The 17,419-nt window shown below is 37.6% G+C and overlaps 5 protein-coding genes and 3 non-coding genes across 10 annotated transcripts; 6 read left to right on the top strand and 2 right to left on the bottom strand.

Moving 5' to 3' along the window:
* Nucleotides 1-138: 138 nt before the first annotated feature.
* On the bottom strand, nucleotides 139-2,715 carry LOC121746459 (transcription initiation factor TFIID subunit 7-like). Its single transcript, XM_042140298.1, has 6 exons — nucleotides 2,557-2,715; nucleotides 1,864-2,045; nucleotides 1,629-1,762; nucleotides 1,419-1,538; nucleotides 1,156-1,225; nucleotides 139-612 (listed from the first exon to the last, which is right to left on the bottom strand). Exons 2-6 carry the CDS (start codon nucleotides 1,976-1,978, stop codon nucleotides 449-451), a joined length of 603 nt encoding a protein of 200 aa, XP_041996232.1. The 5' UTR covers nucleotides 1,979-2,045; nucleotides 2,557-2,715; the 3' UTR covers nucleotides 139-448.
* An 831-nt stretch (nucleotides 2,716-3,546) lies between these two features.
* On the top strand, nucleotides 3,547-3,651 carry LOC121749912. Its single transcript, XR_006039719.1, has one exon. It is a non-coding gene; the product is annotated as a U6 spliceosomal RNA (small nuclear RNA).
* Nucleotides 3,652-4,249: 598 nt separating this feature from the next.
* Nucleotides 4,250-7,474, top strand: LOC121748827 (serine/arginine-rich SC35-like splicing factor SCL30A). Its single transcript, XM_042143361.1, has 6 exons — nucleotides 4,250-4,362; nucleotides 5,327-5,501; nucleotides 5,618-5,695; nucleotides 6,428-6,592; nucleotides 6,741-6,872; nucleotides 7,000-7,474. The coding sequence occupies exons 2-6, from the start codon at nucleotides 5,347-5,349 to the stop codon at nucleotides 7,292-7,294; spliced, it is 825 nt and encodes a 274-aa protein (XP_041999295.1). The 5' UTR covers nucleotides 4,250-4,362; nucleotides 5,327-5,346; the 3' UTR covers nucleotides 7,295-7,474.
* LOC121749952 lies at nucleotides 4,863-4,939 on the top strand. Its single transcript, XR_006039754.1, has one exon. It is a non-coding gene; the product is annotated as a small nucleolar RNA Z102/R77 (small nucleolar RNA).
* LOC121749951 lies at nucleotides 5,000-5,076 on the top strand. The gene has a single exon (XR_006039753.1). It is a non-coding gene; the product is annotated as a small nucleolar RNA Z102/R77 (small nucleolar RNA).
* A 599-nt stretch (nucleotides 7,475-8,073) lies between the features above and the next one.
* LOC121748903 (shewanella-like protein phosphatase 1) lies at nucleotides 8,074-12,122 on the top strand. 2 transcript variants are annotated; one of them, XM_042143466.1, is made up of 10 exons: nucleotides 8,074-8,480; nucleotides 8,846-8,946; nucleotides 9,086-9,199; nucleotides 9,362-9,574; nucleotides 9,768-9,900; nucleotides 9,975-10,141; nucleotides 10,419-10,507; nucleotides 11,184-11,253; nucleotides 11,708-11,794; nucleotides 11,879-12,122. In XM_042143466.1, exons 1-9 carry the CDS (start codon nucleotides 8,294-8,296, stop codon nucleotides 11,792-11,794), a joined length of 1,161 nt encoding a protein of 386 aa, XP_041999400.1. In that variant the 5' UTR covers nucleotides 8,074-8,293; the 3' UTR covers nucleotides 11,879-12,122. The 2 variants fall into 2 exon arrangements, with proteins under 2 accessions (XP_041999400.1, XP_041999398.1); XM_042143464.1 differs by having other exon boundaries at nucleotides 8,079-8,480; nucleotides 9,765-9,900.
* Nucleotides 12,123-12,611: 489 nt separating this feature from the next.
* LOC121748423 (probable protein phosphatase 2C 1) lies at nucleotides 12,612-14,610 on the top strand. Of its 2 annotated transcripts, none has more exons than XM_042142777.1 (10): nucleotides 12,612-12,823; nucleotides 12,917-12,974; nucleotides 13,066-13,145; nucleotides 13,225-13,306; nucleotides 13,383-13,453; nucleotides 13,543-13,622; nucleotides 13,701-13,798; nucleotides 13,891-14,014; nucleotides 14,092-14,174; nucleotides 14,249-14,610. In XM_042142777.1, the coding sequence occupies exons 1-10, from the start codon at nucleotides 12,705-12,707 to the stop codon at nucleotides 14,429-14,431; spliced, it is 978 nt and encodes a 325-aa protein (XP_041998711.1). In that variant the 5' UTR covers nucleotides 12,612-12,704; the 3' UTR covers nucleotides 14,432-14,610. The 2 variants fall into 2 exon arrangements, with proteins under 2 accessions (XP_041998711.1, XP_041998712.1); XM_042142778.1 differs by having other exon boundaries at nucleotides 12,615-12,823; nucleotides 14,321-14,610.
* LOC121748422 (mitoferrin-like) lies at nucleotides 14,564-17,020 on the bottom strand. The gene is made up of 2 exons (XM_042142776.1): nucleotides 16,028-17,020; nucleotides 14,564-15,192 (listed from the first exon to the last, which is right to left on the bottom strand). The coding sequence occupies exons 1-2, from the start codon at nucleotides 16,805-16,807 to the stop codon at nucleotides 14,977-14,979; spliced, it is 996 nt and encodes a 331-aa protein (XP_041998710.1). The 5' UTR covers nucleotides 16,808-17,020; the 3' UTR covers nucleotides 14,564-14,976.
* Between the last annotated feature and the right edge of the window lie 399 nt (nucleotides 17,021-17,419).

The raw sequence follows: 17,419 nt of genomic DNA, 5'->3' as shown, positions 1-17,419 counted from the left end.
GCTGACATGGAGGGTGCTAGGTGGGGTAGGCGGTGCAGGCCCGAGTGTGCCACTCTAAACCGAGACTAAACCTCGGACACTAACCACTCTACTAATAAGCCGACACACACCTCGGTTATATATCACTTTACAATATGATAAAACACAAATTACACGACCTTTTCACGTACATAAGAGTAAAATACAGTAACATTCTCAATTTCTCATCAAATTATCAAAAAAACAAGATTGTCAGGTGACAGACTATCTGAAACTGTCAGAAACAGCGAAATAGATCTCCACAGAGTAACTTAGACATACAAAATGAAGCACTGATTAGAACCTTGTGTTGGAGGAGTCGGCACAGAAGTTGGAGACCAAGATTCTGCATAGGAGACATAGCTGACACAGTTTTATCCCTTCACCAATTCAATATAGGCCATTGGCATATTCTCCATTCATGTTTGGTTCACATAGAATCATCAGTCTCATCAGTATCACTCCCATCAGGCTCCCCACCAGCCGTTCCTGCTTCAGGCGCATCAGGCTTTGCTAAAGGTGCAGATGCCACTTTCTTACTCGCATTGCGAGCAGCTTCATCGCCATATTCCCCGGGTTCAACCATTTCAACACGTAACACTCAGTCAAGGAATATTCACCAACACACCATGTAGTAACCACTAACTATCAACATATAGCAATGTAAAAACTTTGTTCACAATTACTGACATGGAGTATGCAGTTCAACACAAAATAGAGAAGACAGGAGAAAATGGAAGATGAGAAGTGGGATTAAAACTTAAAGAAGAACAATAATTCGAAGAGGTCTATGGTTGAAACTGTCTAAATTATTTATTTCTTAAAGAGATAATGGAGATCAGTCACTTGATTTGATCTCCATCATAAACCCTTCAAGGCTGGTTGATATTAATTATCAATGAAGTTTTGTATTATAGTGACAGTAGCAGAACCATAGATGAAAAATATCTTATAGAGAAGTTCAAATCTACTGAAGCTAATTGACCAAGACTGTTGTTGTATATTCTTTCACAATATAACTACATCTGCTAAATTATTGTCAATAACTTCTATAGAACAGCTATAGTTGCTATTGGCAGAAAAGGATAGTGCATATATGTATGAAAATTGCAAAGAGTTAGCAAGACAAAAGGATATCAATATTCTCAGCTGTTCCACCAGCCATGATGTTCTGCAAATCTCTCTCTACACGACGGACAACCTCAGGCTGAAAGAAGACATGGCATGATCAGTTTGTTCCTTCAGAAAGTATCAGCTTCACAAATTTATCAAATAAAATCACGCATGGGCTGATTAGCATAGACAAGTTACTTATGATGTAGAGGCTAGTAACATAATGTGTTTCCTGTTTAAGGGGGTAGCAAAGAATTAGAATCAACGATTCAAGTAGCTTATTATACATTTAAATCTGGCTCACGACGAAATCTCCGTCTTCGAGCATCCCTCATGGGTGGAGTGAGTCCATGTCTATACTCAACTGCCTCCGGGACAACATCACTCTCCTCTCTCACCATTATCATCTGCACTACCCCGAAAAGTTAGCAAGGCATACGGCACCTAAAACAGCTATCTTGAACAATTCAAACACTTAGTTTCTACAAACAGCCTACTTGACCAATGTCTGCAGTTTTAATCAAAACGTTGTCATCGTAAGTCTTGTAAGACTCTACAACAGAGGGAAGATCCAAGAGGGATGAAGAGAAGCGGTCATTGCCTATAACAAACGTACCGGTCCTTCCATCCTCTGCAGTAAAAATAACATGGGCAGAAAAACTTGTTGGAAACTAAGCAGTCACCAAAACAAACTTGATAAAAGGTTCAAAATAAGAAGTCTGTATATTATACCAGAAAACACCATATCCAAGTTCTTATCCTCAGAAGAGGCAGATGAATCATTTAAGAGCCGCTCAATTCTTTCGGCTACAGCTGGTGGCAATCGCAGTATAAACTGCTCTTCCATATCCTTTACCTTACTTGTTTCTCAAAAATTCCCAAACAATACTTCTAATTCAGAGAAATCCCAACATCTGAGAATAGCAACACAAAGAAACATGTAAATCTGCCTGCACTTTTTACCTATCTCCAATATTAGGCAAAAACGTCTTTCCATATAACCAGCATAAAACGACCTCAATTATTCGGCTTAGTCATCAGGAACAACATTTGGGCAATGGTTCGCATTTTTGCCTAATTCGAAAATCCAAATTTTAATAATGAATCCAAAACTAACCAAATCATCCAAAAATTCAAACAATTTATAATCAAATGCATATTAACCAACATAAAACCCCAATTGCGTAGAGCTATCTCTATCAACAAGATAAGACTCAATTATTTCAATTGTTAAAAACGCACAAACAATCCATCTGCATATCTGCCCAGAAATTATAAACGAAAGAACAAACAAATAGACTAACGAATAGGACAAAAAGATGAAAACTACTTCATATCATCATTGTCTATATTAATGCCGTAAATGATAATAGCTTCGATTCCCACATAAAATGAATAAATAAATTGAAAGAAGTTTTGGAAAACCTATGAAATTGAAATGAACACGGTGTTTGCTGTCAAGGTTAAAGCTAGCACGCACGGCTGAAGCTACGCCGGAAAATATGACCGCCGGCGGTGGAAGGTGGCGCCCGATTGGAAGACGACGACAGCAAGCGTGAGTGTGGGATTAGAAATTGTGAATTACTACAATTGAAATAATGTGTTATTTAAATATTAAAATAATATCCTTATATTAATAGTAGTAAGTATTCGAATTTTAAGATTTACCTATATATGCATACCACTTCGAATCAATTCGAGATAAAAAAAAAACTCACATTGAATCGAATTTCTAAAACAAAAACTAAACTTTATATTTTAGTTTGATTGATTATGAATCAAATATTTTGTTAAGATGATAAGGTAAATTATTTTGTAAAGAATTAATAAATTTATCGTCAAATAAGCTTTGATTGTCCACTTTAGAGATGTCAAGTGGGTTGGGTTGGGCCGGGCCGGGCCGACCGAGGCCCGTCTATATTTTGGTTCAGCTCAGTCCAGACCCATATCTGAGTCAGACTGGGCTGGACTGTGCTTTTATTAATTTTGATAAGCCCAGCCCAACCAGGCTCACTTGGCTAGTGGGACGGGCTGGGCTTTATTTGTTTTTTTATTTATGTAGATTAAATAGATTCTAAAAATATTATGTCTCTCTTGCACAAAATCTAAATTGAATTAATGATTAATTTCATTTATTGACTTTGTACTAATATCATTTTTCACATTCTGTACTAAATGAAGAACCACTATTGTAAATAGATGATAACATATAAGTTATGAAATAACTAGTAAATTTAAAAAATCCTACTCCATAGTTATTTATTAGAGATTGAGGTTTGAGTAGTATTTTTAAAAATAAACTTCACAATCATCCTTTATACATATTAGATAAAAATAAATATAAGAGATAAATTGTATACAGTCAAGGTTGAACATTGTATTCATGTGGATTTAGTTGAGAACTTGGGTATATATTAAACCTACTCGGTGAAATTTAATAAAATTGGAACAATACAGAGAATATTAGCATGACTCATGCGGAAGATTACGTGCATAAATCTGGAAATATATTATTATTAATGGTTAATTACATTAAAAATATTAATTATATAAAGTGGGCCTCGGATGGGCCGGTAATGGGCCCCGGTTTACAAAATGGCCCAAATGGAGCCCACTTCAACTACTGAGTCCAGCCCAGCCCAGATGGGCCCGGGACGGTCCACACCGGGTCTGGGCCTAGTTGACAACTCTAGTCCACTTTATATAAAAACCTGTTTTGAATAAAATTATGTCAAATTTGTAGTTTATGGCCCGGCCTAGTTGACAACTCTAGTCCACTCTATATAAAAACATGTTTTAAAAATAAAATTAGGTCAAAATTTGTAGTTTATTAATTAAAAATGTCTTGGAGTTCAATGATTTGGTGTAAATGATATCCCTCCAACTTATGTTACATACAAATTTTTAAAAAATACTAGTAGCTATTATAATCTCGATGCTTGATTAAATTTTAATGCTATGAAATTTCAATTAAAACATAATATTAAATCACAAAATTTAATTTATTTTAATGGTCATATTTATGTAAATTTAGGTCAAAATTTAATTTATTTTAATGGTCATACCATTTTAATTCAATATTTCCAAATTAGTGAAATAGGGCAAATAATTAGTGACGTCATAATCTGCGACCCATTTCTGCATTTAAATTGCCCTTGCCCTAACCCTTGCTCTCTACTTCGTCCGCCACTGTCTCCCTCTCCCAAATTCAGTTTTTTTTCTTGCTCGAAGGTAATCTCCTCTCGTCTAATTTGTATTACCTACGTACATTGCCGCGCGTTCGGATCCAATTTTTACTAGAATGTGTTCGCCCAATTATACGATTGAATATCTGATTTCTTATTTTGAATTGGATAAAGTCTTGTTATTTAGGTTTTTATTTTTTGAAATAAGTATCCTGGATCTGTGTTTTTAGCTTACCGTAAGCGCCTTTTTGCCATTATGCTTCCAATATCTCTGATTCGATACGTTGTTTTTGGGTTTTAGGGTTCCTATTTTTTTTTCCTTTGTTCTGTTGGTTTTTCAGATGCTTCGTTTTGCGTCTAATTGTTCTGGTAGTGGGGCGTTTTTACTAAAACTTGCCTGATCTCTTTTATTTTTAAATCTTCGTTGTGGAACAATGGACCCTTATTTATTGAAGGTGTTTGTGATATTGCAAAATATATATTCATTCCTCACTTGTGTGTTTCGAGAAGTTATTGTTGTTTTTGTTTTCTTATATTGGTTATCGAGAATGATGTGAAGATTGTAGTATATTGATAGCTGTTATGATAGCTCCTTATCATGAATTAGCTCTAGCTTATCATTCTTGCCAATATTATTGTGCTCAGTTTATTGTTTACAATGCTATTTTTTTTTGGTTTTTGGAGAATGAAATGATGTTTACAATTGTTTGATAGCTGATGTGATGGCTATTTATCATGTATTAGCTCTAGCTGATCATTCTTTCCAATTAGAATTTTAATCTTTTTTCTTTGATATGTAGTAGTATATTTTTTGTTTTTGATTTGAAACATATAATTGTTTTGTCTTATTGTATAAATTTCATTTTCAATTTTCCTTTTTGTTAAGTTATCATTTTTTTGTTAATTTAAAACAATGATTAAGAATATTTTGATCACATCAACTTGCTCCTCCCCTTCTCTCTTTGTTTTATCTCCCAACTTTAATTGGCTCTAAACACTCCTCAATACAGATTTTGTGATACTTGACCAAATGAGGGGAAGGAGTTACACACCTTCACCACCAAGAGGTTATGGTAGGAGAGAAAGGAGCCCCCCAAGAGGAGGGGGGCGCTATGGTAGAGGAGGAAGAGATAGAGATGATGCTCCAACCAGTCTTTTAGTGCGCAACCTTCGCCATGACTGTAGGTTAGTTTGTTGTACTTTTCATTGTTCAGTTTTACCTTCTCCACTCGAGAAAAAGTTCACGTCAAACATGAAAGAAAGAGAATGTCGAATTCATAATTCTCAATTTCTTTTTGCAGGCCAGAAGACTTGCGTAGGCCATTTGGACAATTTGGCCCGGTTAAAGACATTTATCTGCCTAGGGACTACTACACTGGGTGAGCTTGATAGAATGCCTTGACATTCTATATCTTTATTGCCATTTTTGTCTCCCTTCATATAATATTAAGAAATCAAGCACACTTTTTTGCGTAATTGTCATCAGTAGCTTTTTTCTTTTAAATATTTCTCTTAGAATTGAATATTTTATCAAGCCATTCGAGATTTAGCAGTGAAGTAAGAGTTATGTAGACATCAGTCAAGTAGTAAGAGTTCTGTTGTACATTCTAATAGTAAGAGGTCTCTTGACGTCAATCAAGTTATAAGGAGTTGAAGGTGATGTAATTGGTAATGAAGATTGGAAGGGTTGTTGTTGAATACAATGAGAAGATATCAAGATTACAAGTCTTGAAGAATTTCAAGTCATCTTATATTGTCCTTACCAAGGTCAGCTGCCAAGTGCTTGCTTATGCGCTTATGATGGCATTCCATATTATTGGAATTATTTTTTAGCTATTTGAGGTTTGTGAATCTTAGAAAATATAAGGTAGCCCCCACTAACTGCATCATCATCTTACTTCCATGGTTTAGTTGATATTGTTGCATCATTTGAACTTTCTATTTAATTTTGTTATAGGATGCATTTAATAGCTTATAATCACCACTAAAGTTGTATCATTGTTCTTGGTTTGGGAGATAAAATGTAGTGCAGGATATTGGAGAATGCATTTGGATGATTAATATGCAACTTTTGACTTACTATTTCTTTAATTGTCACTTCTTGACTGCAGTGATCCTAGAGGATTTGGGTTTGTTCAATTCGTGGACCCTGCTGATGCTGCAGATGCTAAATATCACATGGATGGACAAATTTTGCAAGGTCGAGAATTGACTGTTGTTTTTGCAGAGGAAAATAGGAAAAAACCAACTGAAATGAGATCCCGAGAAAGAGGAAGGTATTTATCTGCATTAAACTCTCCTTGTTTTACTTATTTTGGAAGCATGGAAATCAGTATTTTATTGGATTTGTCATTATATTTCTCAGCTTGGTTGCTTGGACAGGACATTTGTTAACATATTTCATTATTTATTTCCTTCTTTCAGTAGTAGAGGAAGCAGTCGTGTTTATGATAGGAGGAGATCACCTCCTCGCCATTCTCGTTCTCCCCGTTATTCCTCCCGTTCACCACCTCCACGTGGCCGTGAGTACTACTCTCCTAAGAGAAGATATTCAAGGTTGGGTGTCCTCTTATTTGTAAAGCATCCCTTGTCTGCTGTTGCCATTCATCCCTTCAGTCAACTTGAGCTCTTCGCTACTTGCTTTGTTTGCTTACCTATAATTAAAAATTATAAATATCTGCAGGTCTATTTCCCCTCATGAGAAGAGGTATGGCAGAGAGAGATCATACTCACGCTCTCCAGCACCACGGGATCAGTCTCCCCCACCCTATGACGGAGCAAGGAAACACAGTGGAAGTCCAGTGAGAGAGCGGTCTCCATTTGGATCGAGAAGCCGCAGCCAGAGTCCAGGTCAAGGTCGTGGCCATTCTCCAGTTAGAGCTCCTCCTGCTCGAAGCCCCAGTCGTAGCAGAAGCAGGAGCCCTTACCCTGCAGATTATCCAACTGGACCCGTGAGGGATAGGTCTCCTAGCCAATGAGCTGTGCTGCTCTCGCCTCTTGTAATATCGCGCACCTTGTGTTACTAGATCATCTAAACTAACTAGGTTGGCTTTGTTGTTTTATCCCAAACTTGCAGTAGTCTGATTATGTCTTGTCCTTTATGGTACTTGGAATATTTGACATTATGAGTATTCAGTTTGATTCGGTGTTTTCATTAATTTGGTATTTCATTATATTTGATTTTCTAACAAAACAAAAATATTTGATTTTCTAACAAAACAAAAATGTTTACTTTGGAGTACATAATTGAAATGAAGAAGGCATAACATGTCTCGTTAAATAGACTTTTAAAGATGGAAACTTTATCGATTAAATAGACATGTATTACGACTCCGATGCCTTCTCTTCATCGCTTCTCATCAACATTAACACAATTATATTTCATATATACATATCTACATTCCTTTTCATCGCTTCTCATCAACATTAACACAATTATATTTCATATATACATTTCTACATTCAAGGAACAAGCTCATGGCGCCTTCCATGACATCTATCTAACCCAAGATGTTTGCCGTATACCAACAAATTTCAGCATTGAGATAATGTAATTTTAAGTCTTTTAAATGATTTAAATATAAATAATAACACTTACTCCATTCTCATCAAACTAAGAGAAATAAAAGTATAAAGAAGTGGAAATATTGTGATCTAATTAGCAATCAACCTAATGTTAAGTGTTAACTAGTACTCAAAATAAGTTGCAGTAGGAAATTAAAATAATCTGAGTCTGAGGTGCCTCTTTGGGAATTCGGAAGTCACGAGAAAGTGGCCAAGAAATCTAAATCTATAATATTTGCAACCAAATTTGTATCTGTATTGAGTGGTGTTGAAGAATAGTAGAATAGTACAAAATTTGTAGTGGAAAAATGGAAACTTGGTGGCAAAACGAGTGGACGCCTCACTTTCAACTCTCACACCCACAAACATATCCACAAACGCCAACAAGTGTTCGCAAATCTATGGAGTTTTGAATGGCTTCCGTTGCTCTCGGCTGTTTCCTTCCTCTGCAAACGCTTCGGCGCAAGCCACTACTTTGCTGTGCTTCTACTGCTTTAACTCCACACAGTTTCAGCCAAACCACAGCCACCTTAAAGCCGATCGTCGTGGATGGTGATCCGCCCACTTTCGTCTCCGCTCCCGGTCGCCGAATAGTTGCGGGTATGGCGGCTTTTCGGTATAATTTGTCAATTTTTCTTTCTAATCTTCCAATTGATTTGTGGTTGTGCCAGCAAATTGGGATTATAAAATTTTGAACCATCAAATAGTTGTCTTTGAGCTCCAGTTGTGCTCAGAGACAGATTCTGGCATGTTTGTAGAGATTAAGTATTCTTTTTTTAAGGCAGTTTGTATGATGGCCCCAGTTTGAATAAGCTATCCATATTATTGCAATTATGACTAGCATCAATCAAGTATTTATTTCTCATTTGGAGCACAAACTGTGCTGGGTAACATTTTGAGCTATACAAAAAGTCATTGACTTAATGTGTCTGTTTTCTTCTGCTCTTTACTGTGTGGTCAAGCAGTTGGGGACTTGCATGGAGATCTTGATAAAGCTAAGCATGCTCTTCAGATGGCCGGTGTCTTGAGTTCTGATGGGCAAAACTTATGGGTTGGTGGACAAACGGTATGCTTATATTTGGTACTCCTAAAGCTTATAAAATTCTGTTTTAGGAGCAACTCATGCAAATATTTTTCAGTATGTATACAGCACTCCATAAATCTGATGCCTCTTCAGGATTTTTGACATTAGTATTCGTGAGCAGGTATTAGTTCAGGTTGGAGATATTCTTGATAGGGGCGAAGATGAAATTGCAATATTGTCCTTACTAAAGTCACTAGATATCCAGGCAAAAGCTAATGGGGGTGCAGTTTTCCAGGTATATCCTATGCTACCTACATGTATGTTTAATCTTGATTTTCATCGATAGTTGTAAATACAACGAGCAGGGTCAATCTAGTATTTTTATTTTCCTTTGTCCTTTCTAACACACGAATAAGAATAAAATCATGAGTGATACAATTATGTTTTCTTCTTATAGGTTAATGGAAATCATGAAACCATGAATGTGGAAGGTGATTTTAGATATGTAGATTCAGGGGGATTCGATGAGTGTGCCGCCTTCCTGGAATATTTGGAAATCTGCAACCATAACTGGGAAGAAGCTTTTGTTGGTTGGTCCAGTGTATCAAAGAGATGGAGGGAAGAGCGTGATGTGCCAAAGAATCATTGGGGTCCCTGGAATTTGGTAAAGGTAATTTATGTATTGTGATTGTACTTTTGACTGTATTGAATTTGAGAAATTTTAATATGTCAAAATGATTTTAGTAACTTGGCTGTTGATGACTATGATTATAATGATTTCAAAATTGATTGTTGTCAGAATCGTTAGGTCACTGCATCCTGATATTATTTCTAACCCTATCATCTGACTATTAGGACAGCAGCAGAAAGGAGTCATTGCGAGATCATACCTCCTAAGACCAGGTGGCCCGTTGGCATTTGAATTGGCGCACCATGCTGTTGTTCTCAAAGTCAATGACTGGGTATTCTGTCATGGAGGCCTTCTTCCTCATCATGGTAATTACTATAAACTTAATCTCTGCAACTTGTACAGTTATATTACCTGCCTTCCTCGTTCTGTTTTGCTGCAGTTGAATATGGCATAGAGAGAATGAATAGAGAAGTATCATACTGGATGAAAGACCTTGGCATGGATGATCATCCCCCATTTATTGCCACCAGAGGCTATGATAGTGTAGTGTGGAGTCGTTTGTTCTCCAGAGACACGTCAGATCTGGAAGATTATCAGATCAATCAGGTTTGTGATCGTACTGTTTATCTATTTGCTAGGGTCGTACAATTTTTATGGTGTGGTGGGTGGACCTGGTGGTACTATTCTAGTTCAAATGTGGAAACTCTAGGCTTTTTTAGACGTGGCATCTTTACATTTTCTGATCATGTAATTTATTTATATTTGAATGATAAGAGTCCCAGTATACTGCACACCCAGTTAACTGATTGCTTGCTAATTAGTTTATTTTGCAAACAAGTACACCTTGGAAGCAGCTAAGAGTACTTAATTTATCTCTTACCAGATCCAATATATTCTTCGTGATACACTTCAAGCAGTAGGTGCCAAAGGAATGGTGGTGGGACATACGCCACAAAGTACTGGAGTAAACTGGTAAGGATACTTGAACTTCGTTTTATTTTACAGTTTTACTTATTATTACTAATTATTTATCCCTTTAAATGTTGATTGGATGAATTTGGTGCACTAATACACCATTGTCTTAAACTACCCGCTTCACCCCTGCTCTCTAGACCATATCTTCTCTACTGTCTCCATATAACCATCAATGCTATCTGTTTAAATATATCCCTAGAAAAATAGTGCCTGTGTGCCGTAACCCTTAAATGTTAATGAAGTTATCATCAGCCTTAGTCTTCGACGTAACACTCCCATTAAAGCTCCGAGATGCTGTTTATTACTACAACATGAGCAAATACGTCTCAGATTATTAGTTGTAGAAGTCATTGTTGGGTGTATACATGTCTAGACATCATTGATGACTTTGCCATATCTTGTTTGGTTCGGTTCTTACTTCTTTAGTGAAATCTATCAGAAGTTGGAGGAAATCAACATCTTGTTAAAAATCTATGCATCTCATGTTTGCCTTAAAAACAAAGTGGATGCATATAGGTATGCATAGTTTACCATTTTCTATATGACACAAAATTGATTGGAGTAGAAGAGAAGAATGTGTGCGACAAGATTTGATATGAAATCATTACTGTAAATGATGTTCTTGTATTGAGACTGATTGTATAGCAATTGAACAAGTTTGGTTGTCCTGCAGTGAATTCAACTGTAGCATTTGGCGAGTTGATGTGGGGATGTCAAGTGGGGTCCTTGACTCGAGACCTGAGGTAAAACATACTTCCACTCAATTTCCTGGACTTAATAGCACAGTACCAACAATAAGAAGGATGGTAATTTGAACCTCTCCCTATACATATGTATAGGTTGAGCTTATAAGCTCCTTAAAAACAGCTTACAAAGTTGTTTTGGAGGTTATAAGCTGTGACAAATATTTGCAAAATGAGATCATATTATCTCAACCTAAAGAAAAGTAAAATAGTTCCTAAAACTATATTTTCATTGTGGAATCAGCCATGCAGCTTTGGGTCATTTTTGTATTTCATTTTCTGTGGGTACTTGACTAGTTTTCAATTCTTCTACTGATACAATCACTAGTGTTAATTACTGAGAGAGAGATATATTTCTGAACTCTGTTGTATACTATGAGAGACATTGTTTCAAGCTTTTTGAATAACATGATGTATTGGGAATAGCTGATGAGATCTGATTTATTTTGAGCAGGTTTTAGAAATAAGAGAAGGTAAAGCAAGGCCAATCTCGAGCAGACGAGATAGATACAGTGAGCTCCAAGTAGTTGATTATATCTAGGTAATAACCGATATCCAATCATTCTTCTTTCCCATCATCCTATCTCCATACAAAATTTGAACAACTCCCTACTTTTTTTTCCAGATATCTTATGCTGCCTTCATCCAATGTTATTATCTGTTCTGCTCTCCCTTCACTTTTCGCGTTCAAGTCCGCCTGAAGATCTCCATAGTTCGTGATGTTAACCGCATATACTGGTCAGAGCGATCCTTAAAGGCATTGTCTTGTGCACCTTGTATACACAGACAGCTATATACATATATGTACTGTACATATTAGTGGCATTGAGAAACTTCAGTGTAAATAAAGAGTCGATTATTTTCTAGTATTACTACTTGAATGGAGGGTTCCCATATTTATAGGGAGTATATTATCATTATGTGGAGAATATACTCCAGCTTTGGTCGAGTAGTACTGTTATCAAATATTGATGCCCGTAGATCTTACACTAAGAATACAATTGACATTTTTTTGTTACTTGTGAATGTTTTATAGTATTAGTACTACAAATAAAAAAATTGGCCAGCAATTCAACCATTTATTTATTTATTTAAAAAAAAAAACATAGCAGTAGTAACTTTGATGATATGAGTTGCATTAACATTCAAGTTTGAAAGGAGGACGAAAAAGATCATTATTGAATGGAGTATAATGTTTTGTCAATTTATTTTTATGTTTTAGGTCTTTAGACAAGACATTATTTTTATGTAATTTTTTAACTTCATTTATGGAGTACTCTTTAGGATTAAATATGATTTAATCTCTTGCTTCTAAAAGTTGCTTTGTTCGTGATTTCAATTTAAGTCTCTTTTGACGTGGACGAATGAGGAGCGTGAAGTCCTCCTTCTGTGAAGAGAAACTAAATACCAGTTGATTTCATTCGCTTGTAGAGAGAGAGAGAGTGAGAGAGATGGCAATTCAAGCAGCTTTGAGGCCTTTCAGCACCGCAAACAGACTCAATCCATCAATCTCCTCTGTTCACAAACCCAAGACTCTTCTTTGCAGGGCATCTCTCTCCAATCTTGTTGGGTAAACAATTTCTTCCGTAATCCCATTTCAAAATCACGCCTCCTATGTTCCTGAAGCCCAATTTCTTTTTTCTTGTGAGACATATTCATGTAGCTCAGAAGCTGGCGTGTGCTTGAGTGTTGGAACCCACTTCATTCCCCATCCCGACAAGGTACCGTTTTTCTCTCTATTCACTCTCCTCGCGACCAAGATAGCTTTTTTTATTTGACTACCAAGGTTGCTTTTTTGTTTAATTCTTGCAGGTTGAGAAAGGCGGAGAAGACGCCTTCTTTGTCAGCAACCACCGGGGCGGAGTCATTGCCGTTGCCGACGGCGTTTCTGGGTAACTGGGCTTTGGATTTTCTTTAATCTCAACAACTTATGTTAGTACTTAATAAATAGTGTGTGTTTGATCTTGGCAGTTGGGCTGAAAAAGATGTGAATCCAGCTCTTTTCTCTCGTGAGTTGATGGCTCACGCCTCTAGCTTAGTTGAAGATGAAGAGGTATTGATTTCTTGTTTGTATTTCACATTTTCTAGTTTGTGAGTGAAGAAAAAGACATGAAATGCTCTGTTTTTAGGTTAACTATGAGCCAAGAAGTTTGATTAGGAAAGCACATGCTGCTACCACTTCCATTGGCTCTGCCACTACGTAGGTTCTTTTGCTTCATATTTAGTGTTAATGGTTGTTTATGGCCTTGAATTTTGACAACTACTTGCGTTTTCACATGCCTCTGTTAGAGTTGTTGCTATGCTTGAAAGGAATGGGATATTGAAGATGGCGAATGTAGGGGATTGCGGTGTGAGAATCATACGGAGAGGTGATGCCGTTGGGATGTCTTTGCTTTTTTCTCATTTCAGATTTTGTGTGAGATTGATCTTACATATGGTTATAATAGGTCAAATAGTATTTTCTACATCTCCACAAGAACACTATTTCGACTGCCCATTTCAGCTGAGTTCGGAGGCTGCTGGTCAGACATTCCTGGATGCAACGGTGCTAAATTATTCAGTTCCAGTTGAATACAGTATAATTCCATCCATTTTAGATGGTGAAGCCATTGTTTGTGTTGTGGTGGAAAAATGCAGGTGATGACTGTGGAGCTGATGGAAGAGGATACAGTCGTGATGGGGTCGGATGGGTTATTCGACAATGTTTATGATACAGAAATTCTTGCAGTTGTGGACTCATGTGATAATGTTGCTGATGCTGGTATGCTCTGTTTCTAGTCATGACTTGTTAATTTCGGTTCTTCCATACTCTCCTCACTGGGTGTAGTCGGTATGTAGCAAAGGCATTGGCTAATCTTGCTCATAGCCATTCAAAGGATTCGAGCTTTGACTCCCCTTATTCCCAAGAGGCTCGAGCCCGGGTGAGTTCTTCACTTCCCCACTTAATCCCATTATGCCTATGTTCTTGATAAGAATATGTGATGCTTTTGAGCAGGGATTTGATGTTCCTTGGTGGAATCCCATTATGCCTATGTTCTTGATAAGAATATGTGATGCTTTTGAGCAGGGATTTGATGTTCCTTGGTGGAAGAAATTCATGGGGATGAAGTTAACAGGTGGGAAGCTTGATGATATCACTGTGATCATTGGGCAAGTGGAGAGCTCATTGAGCTCATGAGAGAGAGCACTTGCAGTAACCATGTTTCATTGGACTGATGCATGTCTACAGAAATTCTTGGTATTGATTGATTGTTAGGGGAATATATATACATGATGAGATTTCATTTGGAAGAAACTTAAAAACCCAGAATTGCAAGAACAAAAAATCAATTCAAAAAAAGCAATATCCAATTTCAACATGTGTAGTGACAAGTAACAATGCAACAAAGATCCATTTTGTGACCTATATCAAAATTTTCTGGTGCAATTAGAGTACATGGGTATATCATAAGCTCCACAAGGCCCTGTTATTCGTAAGTACAGGTCCGTGTGACAATCAACGAAATAAATTATGGGGTAAAAATGATCCTACTTTCGCCAGATTATTGGAACGGGTAACAACTTCTATACTAAATATGAGTAATATGCTCCGGTATGAGGGCTTGTCTCCTCGCTTCTGTATAAACCAAATTGCTGACATAAGGTGCTTACCCAACTAGCTTGCTTGAGCATGCTCGTATGCTTCTGATACAACAAACTGAAAAGCTGCATTGCCTCTGCTTTCTAAGTCACATTGTTAATGTCGTTGCCATTGTTTGAATCTTGGAAGAAGGATTTTGCTGCTTCATACGTAGACCAGCAGATTGCAGCAGCTGGAGCATGGAAGAGCATTCTGGGCATCCATCCTCTCATAAGACCTCTGTATCCATCTTTCTTGATTATTGTTCGAAAAACATCCCCGATTGAACCACTAGCAAATCTATCACATCCACAGACACCCTGCATCACCCCAGTTGATTAATCTGTAGCTTAAAGAGTCGCACACAGAGATTCCTTACACTAACCAAACTAATTAACACCATCACCTTTCAGTTCTTACAAATATCAAAGCTTTTATAGGTTTGTAATATGAAGTTGAACCAGAAAGATTGTGAATATGCAAAGAATAAACAAGGTAATGATAAATGAGACAAGATATGTCGAAGCAACGTCAATTTAAACAAGAAAGATAAGGAAAAACAAATAAAGATAACAACTTTCTGTAGTGATGAACACAACAGATTAGGCAATAGGAACGTATCCCCTAAAAACATCACTCAAATGGACAGATTGTGAATATGTAAAGAACAAACAAGATAATGATAAATGAGACAAGATATGTTGAAGCAATGTCGATTTAAAAAAGAAAGATAAGGAAAAACAAATAAAGATAACAACTTTCTGTAGTGATGAACACAACAGCTTAGGCAATAGGCACATATCCCCTTTAAAAACACCACTCAAATGAACAGAGCAATGGTCACAAGCATCTCCTAAATGCTCACTAACACCACCCTTGAATACCATATTTCACCCACACTATATCCAAGTAGCCCTTCTCCCCCCACAAACCTCTTCCCTCCATCCAACATATCCCACAACAAGGCAATGAATTGCCCTACCCACCCACCCAAGACTGAACAATTAAATTTTTATGTAAACCCAAGTCCTTGACTGTGAACCAGTCACCATAATGGATCATACTCTAATACCTCAATCTTTGAACTTGTAAATGTTTAAGTTACAACAAAAGGAGCTCATTTACATAAGAAAACAAACACTAAAACTCAAGTACCTGGCACTGCAATTGAGTCTTGACAACATCAAGGGGAGTGGTCAAGGCGGCAGCCATTGCCCCAGCTGCCGCGCCAGCTGTAGCATGAACCACCAACGTCTCCTCACTTAAACTCTCCGGCGAATTTGAGACCTCCGTCAAACCCCTTTTCGCGGCCTCATACGCCGCGAAATGCACCGCCGTGAAAGGCGCATTCATCAGCACCGTAGTCCTATAAGAGGCGTAAAACGCCCCAAACCCATCCTGCCTCATCACTCTCATGACGCAATCCAAAACCCCCTTGTACGGACTGCTGCCCAGCTGCAGCCTCTGCTTCACCATATCCATCGGCGTGAGCACCGCGTCGCTGGCGACGGTGGCGCATACGCCCGCGGCCGCGTGCGCCGCGTGGTTGTCCGGATCGCCGCCGGAGAAGCTCTTCTTGCATATCTCGTAGACGGAGAAGTAGGCCGCGTGCGCGGGCCCCGCGCCGAGCGCCATGGCGCCGATCCCGCGGTAGAGGCCTCTGGCGCCGTCGGCCTTCAGAATCGACTGCACGGCTTGCTTGACGCTGGCGGACCGGATGGGGCAGGATCCTAGGGCTTGCATTTGGGTTTTGATGGTGTCGACGGGGAACATCGCCATGTGCTCCACCATGCCGGCGACGGAGCCGGCGATCATGAACTGCCAGAATCGGAGCCCGTCGTGCTCCACGGCGGCGATTGCCGGGTTGTAATCGGGCTGCGGTGGCAAGGGGATCAGCTCCGCTTGCTGGAATTTCGGAGAGGCGTCTGTGGCCATGGAGGGAGGGAGTGCGGAATTAGGGTTCAACAATTGTTCAATCTGTGAAATTGGAAACTCAAAACTAAGGTTCCAACTTCCAATTAATGGTAGTAATTTGTAAAATCGAAGTAATCTAGATACTGATGAATATCAAAATTCAATCTTTATTGCAAATCAGCAATTGGGTGCTGGAAAATTCGCCGCACTGATTTTGTCTTTTTCGCTCTCTCCAAAGACGTGATTTATCTACTACTAGTATTTTGAAAAATAATTATTTTATTTATTAAATACACAGATTAATCTTTATAATCAAATAACCGATTTTTATTTTGGATTATTGCATAACAATTAAGCCTGTTTGGTAATATATACTTTTTTACTATAATTGAACAAAATTTGAATGTGATAAATCCTTTCAGCATTTTACGATTATGTATTACCAATTTATGTGAGATTATTTATCAAACATACCGATAAGATTAAAAAAATTAAAAACTACAGTATATTTTCCTTGTAAAACCCTATTGATTCAAGTAAAAGATATCAATATAAAATATGATGGCACGAATCCAATATAAAATGCAAAGATATGACAAATTAATATCTATAAATACAAAAATACAAATAACT

This window comes from Salvia splendens, chromosome 9 (assembly GCF_004379255.2).
Source record: "Salvia splendens isolate huo1 chromosome 9, SspV2, whole genome shotgun sequence".
Classification (NCBI taxonomy): Eukaryota; Viridiplantae; Streptophyta; class Magnoliopsida; order Lamiales; family Lamiaceae; genus Salvia; species Salvia splendens.
This window is presented reverse-complemented; position numbering and strand designations above follow the sequence as displayed.

Excerpts from the sequence above, each read along its gene's own strand:
- LOC121746459 (XM_042140298.1), bottom strand. The coding sequence starts at position 1,978 with ATGGAAGAGCAGTTTATACTGCGATTGCCACCAGCTGTAGCCGAAAGA. Across the intron at positions 1,763-1,863 it reads CTTGGATATGGTGTTTTCTG|AGGATGGAAGGACCGGTACG; the intron begins GTATAATATACA and ends TTTTTACTGCAG. Across the intron at positions 1,539-1,628 it reads AAACTGCAGACATTGGTCAA|ATGATAATGGTGAGAGAGGA; the intron begins GTAGGCTGTTTG and ends GGGGTAGTGCAG.
- LOC121748827 (XM_042143361.1), top strand. The coding sequence starts at position 5,347 with ATGAGGGGAAGGAGTTACACACCTTCACCACCAAGAGGTTATGGTAGG. Across the intron at positions 5,502-5,617 it reads AACCTTCGCCATGACTGTAG|GCCAGAAGACTTGCGTAGGC; the intron begins GTTAGTTTGTTG and ends TTCTTTTTGCAG. Across the intron at positions 5,696-6,427 it reads CCTAGGGACTACTACACTGG|TGATCCTAGAGGATTTGGGT; the intron begins GTGAGCTTGATA and ends TCTTGACTGCAG.
- LOC121748903 (XM_042143464.1), top strand. The coding sequence starts at position 8,294 with ATGGCTTCCGTTGCTCTCGGCTGTTTCCTTCCTCTGCAAACGCTTCGG. Across the intron at positions 10,142-10,418 it reads AAGATTATCAGATCAATCAG|ATCCAATATATTCTTCGTGA; the intron begins GTTTGTGATCGT and ends ATCTCTTACCAG. Across the intron at positions 10,508-11,183 it reads CAAAGTACTGGAGTAAACTG|TGAATTCAACTGTAGCATTT; the intron begins GTAAGGATACTT and ends GTTGTCCTGCAG.
- LOC121748423 (XM_042142777.1), top strand. The coding sequence starts at position 12,705 with ATGGCAATTCAAGCAGCTTTGAGGCCTTTCAGCACCGCAAACAGACTC. Across the intron at positions 13,454-13,542 it reads TCCATTGGCTCTGCCACTAC|AGTTGTTGCTATGCTTGAAA; the intron begins GTAGGTTCTTTT and ends TGCCTCTGTTAG. Across the intron at positions 13,623-13,700 it reads TGTGAGAATCATACGGAGAG|GTCAAATAGTATTTTCTACA; the intron begins GTGATGCCGTTG and ends TGGTTATAATAG.
- LOC121748422 (XM_042142776.1), bottom strand. The coding sequence starts at position 16,807 with ATGGCCACAGACGCCTCTCCGAAATTCCAGCAAGCGGAGCTGATCCCC. Across the intron at positions 15,193-16,027 it reads AGACTCAATTGCAGTGCCAG|GGTGTCTGTGGATGTGATAG; the intron begins GTACTTGAGTTT and ends GGGGTGATGCAG.